This window comes from Gnatocerus cornutus, chromosome 8 (genome assembly GCF_029298725.1).
Source record: "Gnatocerus cornutus isolate USDA-ARS CGAHR chromosome 8, icGnaCorn1.1, whole genome shotgun sequence".
Taxonomy (NCBI): Eukaryota; Metazoa; Arthropoda; class Insecta; order Coleoptera; family Tenebrionidae; genus Gnatocerus; species Gnatocerus cornutus.
The window spans coordinates 2,336,283-2,346,506 of record NC_142240.1 but is presented as its reverse complement, the minus strand read 5'-3'; the positions used below and the strand labels follow the sequence as shown (position 1 = coordinate 2,346,506).

General features: G+C 38.4%; 1 protein-coding gene across 1 annotated transcript; it reads left to right on the top strand.

Annotated features, from left to right (window-relative positions):
- The first annotated feature begins 2,519 nt into the window (after window positions 1–2,519).
- On the top strand, window positions 2,520–7,753 carry LOC148169368 (uncharacterized). Its single transcript, XM_088044176.1, has 10 exons — window positions 2,520–2,545; window positions 2,587–2,693; window positions 2,825–3,274; window positions 3,414–3,488; window positions 3,676–3,746; window positions 6,482–6,716; window positions 6,775–7,070; window positions 7,142–7,391; window positions 7,462–7,514; window positions 7,652–7,753. Exons 1-10 carry the CDS (start codon window positions 2,520–2,522, stop codon window positions 7,751–7,753), a joined length of 1,665 nt encoding a protein of 554 aa, XP_087900302.1.
- Window positions 7,754–10,224: the final 2,471 nt, after the last annotated feature.

Here is a 10,224-nt window from a genome sequence, read left to right as displayed (position 1 = left end):
CCGTATTTGTTAACGAATCGATTAAATCAAGATCCGATAGAAAATCTTTTTTCCCAAATTCGTCAAAGAAGAGGTTACGATCCTAATCCATCTGTTAGACATTTTAGATTAGCATTGCAAGGCATTATATCTGCTGCGTTAGAAAAATCGACCGAGTTATCAAATTGCGAAATAGATGAAGATCACTACATTTCTACCTCAATTGATAATGATTTATTAAAAATGGAAAATCAAAATTTAAGTACTCCTACTAAAGAGACTTTCTCCGAGATGTCATCCACATCTCCTTTAATGCCTCCTGTTGAAGTAACCGTCAGTGAAACAATTTTGACCAATCCCACATTAGAAACTAACTCGGTAAATTATTTTACAGGTTACGTTTGTTGTAAGACAATCAAAAAATTCAAATGTACCAATTGTAAAAGTTTGTTACTACGAGATGATGGTGAAGACATTGTTCCAATTGAAATTTTAACATTAAAACGCGATTATTCTGAGAGACCTCACATTGAATATTTGAAAAGACCAAAAGATGAAACTTTTGAAATAGTCTTTATTTGCTTAAAAATATTTCAAGGGACTTTCTTTGAAAGACCTCACCTTTCTTCCATCAAAAATACCATATTATCTGTTATTTATGATCATCAAAAAGTAGCGCAATGGTTATTGCAATACGAAGGTTGTTCAACGCATAGACAATATTTAATCGACAATTTAATTAGAACTAAATTATTTAATGTAAATAAACTGCTGAACGTAAATGTAAAAAATGTCAAACAGAGCAAACGAAAACTGAAAACTCTTTCGCATACATAACAGCAATTTTTTAAAAAGACTTTTATGTGCTATGTCTTAACTAATAGCTAATAATATGTTTATTATTATATGTTATGTTTATTATTATATGTTTGAATAGAATATATTCTTTTTTTTGACATTTTCACTTTTATGGGAACTTCTCAATTGTCAATTGTCAATTTATTAATTAGGTAAATTATATTATGTCTGTTTAGCGCAATTTGCATTTTCTTGTAGGTACTTCATAGTTTGAAAAATAAAAACCTACGTATTCCGAAATTGTTTTACTTCTTGCGAATATTCGTTTGTTGAAACGATATATTCTACGAAATTCAATCCAAACTGTTTATCTGACCTGAACCTATCTCAACCCAACATGATATCATATTACCACTATCCCCAACCTGTAAAGAAACTTCGTTCGTAGCAAGGAACTGTAATTTTGATGGTAGTGTGGAACTCTTAAAGAAAGGTGGCACCACTTCCTTACCACATACTGGCGGTTACAAAATTCCCATAAGCGTGGTTCCTCTGCTATTTTAATACTCAAGGGTGATGGCTACATCGGTACCATTTTCCTGAAAGGACTTTTTCCAAATCGGGCCAAATATTAAGCGAGAGGAGAAGCTCTATTCAACCAAAGCGAATGGAAAAGATTTAATTTTTAAACATAAACCAGAGATTCCTGCCATAAAATGTTTTTTATTCTACCTGCATCATAATCCTAAATTAAAACACGCAAAAGCGTGTAAAAAGGGATCTTTAAAACACTAAAGCTTTAAAGTCGTCTAGGTAACGAGAAATAGTGAAATGTCAGGACCAATTTTTATTTATAATATAAATAAACATGAAAATTACAATTACTATTGTTCGAAATTTCAAAGCCCGCCGCTTTAAGCTGGTTACTGTTGTTTGTTGCTTCTAATTCATAACTAGTAGAAGCTTTTTCATTTTCATTCTTCTGTTGGACGTCCATAGCTCTTGATGAAGTTGATTTAGAAACTGATGTGTTCAAACACTAACGACGTTACAAGCACTCCGCTGTCTTAAATTCGTCGTGCGTGTTTTAAAGGCTTGCTTATAGACTTGTATTATAATATACTATTTATTTAATGTTGCAGCATGTCGCAGATGTTATATGTTAATGCTTGCCCATACCAATTGCGGTACTCTAGGTTCAATTTCATTCTAAGAAAAAATATTGTGACGATAGTAGGCTAGTGTGTGATGAGTAGGCCAATTTGGAATAATAATAAGTTTTGTTTTCAGACCATTTTAGACAGTTGTAAAAATAATAAAGAGAATACGTCACAATTTGGTGTCAGAAGTGGGATTTGTTCAAGTTTGTCGTTGTCTCGTGGTTGTTGAACAAGTTTTGAATGCCCATAACTAGAATCATAACGTCGGTAGAGTTGCACGCACAGTTAGCTGCTATTATGGAAATGATGAGGAAAAACACAGAAGAAATCAAGAATACCGTCGAAGAAATTAGAAAAGTGGAAGAAAGACAAAAACAAGAAAATAATAAGAGTTGGTTAGGCGGAAGAGATGTTAGCCCAAGTAAAGAAAAAGGTGATGAAAATGCAAGACATAACGGATGCCACCATCGAAGAGGAGATTGACAGAGAAATGGAAGCGATTGAAGGAGTACTTCGTAGAAGACTAGGAGAGGCGACTGTTTCTTCGGGTTTATCTGTTAAACCAAGTCCATTCACCTTGGGATGAATATTACACTCAATTCGAGATCGTTAGTAAAATAAATAATTGGTCGATTAACGAAAAGGGGAGTATGCTAGCAGCCATGGTACGTTTACTGGTTTCCGATCGTTTGAATTATTCAAAACTAACATCTGCCTTTGAACTTAGATTTGGTGATGAACACCTGAATCGTGTTGGTTAAAAAGAAGGATGGTTCAACAAGATTTTGCGTTGATTATAGAAAAATAAATGAAGTTACCAAGAAAGATTCTTATCCACTTCCTAGAATTGAATGCTGTCGGTAGTTCGTCATGATTTTCCACTTTAGATTTGCAAAGTGGTTATTGGCAGGTCGAAATGGACGAGACAGATAAAGAAAAGACTGCGTTTACTTCATCTGCGGGTTTGTGGCAGCTTAATGTTATGCCGTTCGGATTTTGTAATGCGCCGAGTACATTTGAAAGATTAATGGAATTATTAAGCGGTTTATCTTGGAATACTGCGTTAGTTTATTTGGACAATGTTATTGTTCACGCTGGAGATTTCAATGAAGAAATGATTCGTTTGCGCCAAGTGTTTAGTAGACCAAGGGACGCTAATTTAAAATTAAACCCCAAAAAATGTTACTTGTTCCAAAAACAGCTCAAGTGTCTTGGGCATGTGTTGTCCGGTGAGGGCGTGCAGACTGACCCTGAGAAGTCAGAAGCCGTAAAAAGCTGGTGGATTCCCTCTAACGTCCATGAAACAATAAGTTTTCTACGACTTTGTAGTTACTGTAGTGAGACAACCCCTTTCTCCCGTTGTTGTTCCCTAAAGGGGTACGTTTTAGTCCCCGCCGTGTTGGCGGATGCGCCCGCGTGATCGTCACCGAAGGTAAATCAAACCTTCACTTACCCTACGTTGTGTATTTTGATTAGGGGTAGCTAATTACTCCTTCTCTTTTTATTCCCGACTCCGAAAGATGCTCGGGGTCGAAGTTCAGGATCCTCAGCGTTCCCGCAAAGTAGCACCACACACCAAAGGAGGGGGTTCACCCATTTAAACGCAGCAATACATATCAAAGCGTTTATTGACACATCAATTAAATTTACAGGGCCAAATCTTAAGTCCGAAATTCTAGATCCGGAAGACAATAACATGCACCATAAACAATACAAATGATAATAATATGGGCCACAGCAGAGGGGGTTATGTCGCCTAACTCAAGCAACGCTTCCAAGTTAACTCCTGCACGACGCGGGGTGGCGCAAGTAAATTCGTTGGCGGACTTCCTCTTCGGAAGTCTAGAAGAGATTTCCGCTAACTAAACAGAGTTCTGGTCACCTTGAAGAGATTTCCCAAAATAATACCTTTTTCAACTACCCCTAACTTCAGGTCTCTTGATGCGCTTCGATTTCCAGACAAATTTTGACACTTCGAACTTACACCGTACTTAGACATGGGCGCCGCGGATTTTAGGCAATAAGTGTTTAGTTAACGGTTGGTTTACATCGCGGGTTTTTAGATTACGCTCTAGCTAGACGGTCCAAGTCCGGTCTAAGATTGGCAAGAACGCCCCACGCGAGCAAAGTCTAGAATTCGACTCGTAGCAAAATACACCGAATGTACGACAAACGAAGCTCGGAATATGCAAACGGAATTTGCGAACAAATGACCAGTGGATTACAGTTAACTGAGGGATCCGTTTCTATGCTTGAATGTTCTTGTTTCCTCCCACGATGTTAAAGTAAAGGTGGCTCTCGTAAGAGCGAGGACCCGTACGATTCACGACACGAGCCCCCATATAAATAAGTTTTTTTTTCATCTCAGAACTGCACTTTCAGGTCCCCCCCGTATCCCCTATTCCAAACAACGTTTGCGTTAGCTTAACCCGTTCAAGAACGATAACGAAATTCTTTTGCTGGTGGTTTTATGGTTTTTCAAATTTTCGGTTTTTCGATATTTTTTGTTTAGTGTAAAATTCGTTAAATCGTTAATTACGTTGGGGATTTCGTCAAATCCACGATCCTGTATATATTCGAATTTTAGCGTGGTTCCCCGACTTCTCTCGACCGATGTAGTAGTTTCGTTATTTCCTAACCGCGAACCCACACCTCAAGCCCGCGCAATTTGTAATCAAAATCTTACCTTGGCGCTGGGCACCCGGTAACTCCGACTAAGGGATGGGGACACCCACTGCACTCTTTACCACTCGGTAAGGTTAACGCGTTTAAAGTTTGTTACGCACAAAGAAAAAAATTACAAAAAAAAAACTAGAAACGATTAATACAGCACAAACACACAGAAATCTAAATGAAACAATTTAAATTTAAGTGCACGGCACAAGAAAATTCACTAGCACGGAATTACTTCGATAAAACAGATCGTCACCCGAAAGTACGACTGCAGGAATCAAAGATCGTCTAATGACTGACTCTTCTTCCCTAATTTTCGGTTTTTAAGAAACGGCTCAGCCGGATTTGCTCGGGCATTTTAATTTTGACTTGTGTTTCCCTATTGGACGCTTGAGGGTGGTTTCGGTTCGCGCTCATCCCCCACTCTCTCAGCACATATGCAAATTAATTACCCATTATTTAATTATTACGTTCATATCGGTAATTGAAGCCATCGCAAGGCACCTTTATGTTGTATTCAACTAGGCATCACCGATATAAAAATAGAATGAAAGTTCTACGATGAAGTTGACCCGTTTGCTGTTAAATGTTTTTGTTAATTTGTTGAAACTTATTTAATTATTTTATACCTGACCAAATCAACAACAAACGTGGTCTTCGGCCCTGTTTCGTTTATTACAATTATGCGTAAACCTAATTTAACGCTGATTAAGAAATTGAGATAAGTGTTTCGGCCCTTTCGACCTAGATGGCACTCTCGGGATGATTTGTGAAATCGGAAATCCCTTTTTCTAAATTTCCTTTATCAGATCTATTTTCCTGAAATTGGCATGCTCTAGTTCTATGTTAGTAAAATTTAGCGGTGTCGACTAAGGTAGTTCGGACAATGGTTCCTAAAGGCTTAACCAGATTTTGAATAGAACAGTTATTACCTGTTTGATTTAAATCTAAACGTCCCTAATCATTCTAAACAATCATTTGCAACAAAGGCCCTAACTAATAACCTTGTAAAGAATTAACACAAAATTAAAATCTCCAAATTAAATCAATTTATGCTGAATTATGGTTGACTTCCGCTGCTAAAAGGGTTAGTAACTATATCGAGGGTGGTATCAGAATGTAGAGAAACTCTTCGCGATTTGTTGGAATCGCGTTGTCCCGATGAATGGTTGATTATGATCTTAATTCGCGAATTTTGCAAATTACGGTTTTGGTCACGTAGCCCCCGAAATCAGATACCTCCCGAACACATGTGGTTTCGCTCTGTCCGCGCGGTCTCTTAACCACTTATCTGGTTATCTCATTATCCCCTAGATTATGCTTGCCAAAGCGTGTGACTTTTTCTTCTTTAAAGTTGGCCAATTAATTGGTGCACTTTGATCACGTTACTTTTCCAATGGTACCGGACGAATTTTCACGGGTTAATTTTGATTGTGTGGCCCCCGGCGCTGTCGGTACTACATATTCCGAACATTTGGTTTTATTAATTTAATTTCCCTTTTAAATGATCCTCATTTCGATGTCAGCTAATTGTGGTTACGTCATGTAACGTTCCTGTAATCAAATTCTACTCGGATTGTCTTTATTTCCTGGAAAGCAGGCAAAAGCGATTTAAATTTCTTTGTTTGAATAGACGCGGGCTGTTTCTCGATTTATCACAACTAAAAAGGGCCACTGTAGCAACGCTTTCAAGGGCTCAGTTCTCGGGAATCTTTAACACGGTTAATAAGTGGATGGCAAATTTATGGTGTTCGACCCGCACCTCCCCCAACACGTGTGGCGTCGGCGGTGGGAACCGTGTTCACCCTACATTCCGATACCGGGTACATAGATTTTAATTCGTTTCGTACAATTTTTTATTTGAACGCGAGCGCGGTAACTTCTTCTTTTTCCTCCATCGTACCAGTAATCGTCCTAATTTGGGGCGCTCACCACATTACTATCGTCGGTTTGTGAAGAATTTCTCCGATGTTGCCAAACCCCATTTTGCCATCACTGAGAAGAACAAGATGGTTGCGAGAAAGTCATTGGTTACTACAGCAAAACTCTTCATAAAGCACAGAAAAACTGATGCGTCACAAGAAAAGGACTTTATGCCGTTGTTAAGTCCATCGAAAACTTTCACTGGAAGAGATTGAAATAAATTTTTCTTCAATTTCTGCAGAAGATTTGAAGAAGAAACAGCGAGAGTTGAAAAGAATCATTGAATGGTTAAAAAAGGAAAGAAGATCAGAATTTAAAAAAGTTTCTGGGTCAGACCCTATTTTAAAAGGGTATTTGGCACAATGGAGAAGCCTGAAACTGTCAGATGGTTTGCTCTACAGGCTGTGGGAAAGTGCAGATGGTAGAGAAACGAAAGAGAAACTGGTTTTACCAACAGCGTTGATAATCGAAGTCTTAAAACATCTCAACGATAGCTCTTCTGGTGGTCACTTAGGCATCAACAAGACGTTGGAAAAAGTTAGAAATCGGTTTTATTGGATTATTGCCGAGAAGATGTTGAAAACTATTGCAAAATCTGCGATGCGAAGATGCAACAGTTTAGCGTCGGGTCTCCGTTTGAGAGAATAGCTATCGATATTCTTGGACCACTACCGATGAGAATTCGTGGAAACAGGTATCTAGCTGTTATAATGGATTACTTTACAAAGTGGCCAGAAGTTCTTCCTCTACCAAATCAAGAAGCTGAGACTGTGGCTGGAGCACTGATTGAAAACGTAATTTCAAGATTTAGGGTTCCAACTAGGTGGACCTCGGAAATCTGTGGATCTCGCTTTTTTCGTAGACCTCGCTTTTCCGTGGCGTTGGATATTAATTTGTGATTGGTTATTTGTTATACTATAAAACAAAGAAGGCCACGGAAAAGTTAGGTCTACGAAAAAGCGAGATCCAAGGATTTCCGAGGTCCACCTAGTTAATTGTATTTGACCATTTAACATTTAGCAAAGAAAGTTGTAGGATAACTTAATTTTTTGTGTTCTTCGATATTTGAAACTGATAAAAATAATTATGTTCCTGATGAAAAAAAAGTTTGACTTCAGAATGATAGCATCGATATTGTAAAAGAAAATACCTCAGAACAGAATATTACAACACAGAAGACACAACTTCACGTCATTGATGATGTTTTCCACAAAAACTGAAGTAAATTGTCCCACTTCTGAAACAAATCGTTCACTTGCAATTGCAAGTGTTGTTCCATTGTCTTTTTTAAGGTCCTTTCATAGTCCGCCTAATCATCTAAGTTTGTTCGTCACAATATGCGAAGCCTCCACCAGTCCCAGAATTGCAATGACCGGAAGGGTCCCATCGTGCTGTTCTTCAAAGTATTGCAACAAAAGCGAGAGCAAAAATCGGTAGAAAGTTTTGTTATTCGCAATTGAACCTCTATCGATGCTTTCCACAAAAATCTTCCCTAATCTTGTTCTTGAATAAAAAAGTGTTGCAGAAGAGAAGAAAATTTTACTTCAGATTGACAATACAAAAGAAAATACTTCAAAAAGGGCACCACAACACAGGAGATCTCTGTGCTTCTCTGCAACTTTGCAAAAGGGGTGGTGAAGTTTAAGTCTTATTCCAAAAAGTTGTTCAAACTCCCATTATGTCGCTGATATCTAAAGATCTCCATGTTTCTCTGCTTTCCAAAGAGGATTGTGAATCATAAAGCATAATCCAAAAGTTCTCCAATCAAACCGCACAGCGAGGAGTTTCCGAAAAATTGACTTCAGAATGACAGCCTTGACAATGCAAACGAAAATACCTCAAAACAGATCATTACAACACAAACGATCTCTACGTTTCTCTGCAACTTTCCAAAAGAGGTTGTGATTCCTAAAGTTGTTCAACCTCCCATTATGTTGCTGATGTCTAAAGATCTCCATGTTTTTCTGTTACCTTCCATAAGAGTTTGTGACGCATAAAACATCTTCAAAAATGTTGTTCGTTATTGAAACCACGTAGTGCGGTGTTTCTGATGGGAAAAAAAGTTTGACTTCAGAATGACAACATTAATAATGTGAAAGAAAATACCTCACTCAGAACAGATTGTTACAACGATTGTTCCGTTGTCTTTCAAGGCTCTTTCATTAACCACCCGATGATCTTTTTCGTTTGGTCGTCACAATCTGCGGTACCTCCACCAATCCCAGAATTGCAAACAATGGAAGGAAATTTTGATGCGAAAAGATCGTTAAGGATTAGATAATGGCCTAATTAATGGCAAAGAAAAAAACGCAACCTCATAACCTCACAAAAAATGACATTTTAAGTTCGATTTACTCAGGCAGCACGTGAAACACACTCAGTGTTGCCAACCTTAGAGCGTGAGTTGGTCGTTTCATCGGTGCCAACTGAAACATCGCCTATTAAGATAACCTCACATCTTGACTGTCGATGAATAAAGGATTTTAATGTGGGAATCGCATCTGTCTGTTCTGCTGGAAAGGGGGCTCTTAACCTCAAAAACGTGGATTTTCATGTTTGTTGCCTTTCGTTTCATTCGTCCATTTCCATTTGCCCTTCTGTTCTCAATACGTGTCTGCTTCACTTCAATGAAGGTTGTTCAAATTCTCATTTTGTTGTGATATTCAAATATCTTCAAGTTTTTCTACTATTTGAAACTACACAGTTAGGTGTTTTAACCTCACAAAAACGTCGTTTCGAGTTTAGATTGCATAGACAGCACGTAAAACACAAAATGTGAGCAATGCCAACTGTCACAGGATCGAATTTTTTTTTTAATGCGATGGGTTTTTGATCCACTGAACGTGGCGGAAGCTCATTGGCCGAAACACGACACCAGCGCCACCAACGTCGAAATGTCAATGTCAATGTCAATCGTCGGACGAAAAAAACGGTTGTTTTTTTTTGGAAATCGTGTCCCTTGAAGAGCGAAAATGTGCGCGAGTAAGGTGTCCAGGGGGGCGGCGGATCGTGAAAAGTGTCGAGAATTCCCAAAACCAGTTGCACATGACATAACAACATCTTCAAGCAGAAAACCGGTAGAAAACGTAAACATATGACAGCAGCGCCACCAGCGCCACCAACATGAAATTGAAATGTCAATCGTCGAAAGACCAAAGGTTTTTTAAAAATCGAGAAAACGGCCCCAGAAGCGCCCAAAGACTCGAAACCTCTCGCATTAGTTGGAGGAAAGGGTCCTCTATCCGAAAATCGTGCCAAAAAACGCCTTGATCTTTCCGGTTCGGAGGAGAAGCGCCCAAAGCGAAAAACTCGGACCTCTCAACTATCGAAGCGAGAGAGCCTGCTCAAGATTTAGTAAGTGTTAATGGAAATTCATTCAGATCAAGGGCGAAACTATGAATCAGAATCATTTTCTTCAGTTATGAAAATCCTGGGCATTAATAAAACAAGAACGACTGCACTTTACCCACAATTAGATAGAATGGTTGAGAGGTTCAACAGAACAATTTTAGATTATCGAGCTACGGGGTCCAGGTATAAAGAAGGCGACAAAGTTTGGTTTTTCAATCCTAAAAGAAAAAAAAAGGAAGTTGCCCAAAGCTCCAAAAAGACTGGGAAGGGCCGTATGAGATTTTGAAATGTTTCAATGATGTAGTATTCAGAATCCGCATGAGCCGCAATAATAAACCGA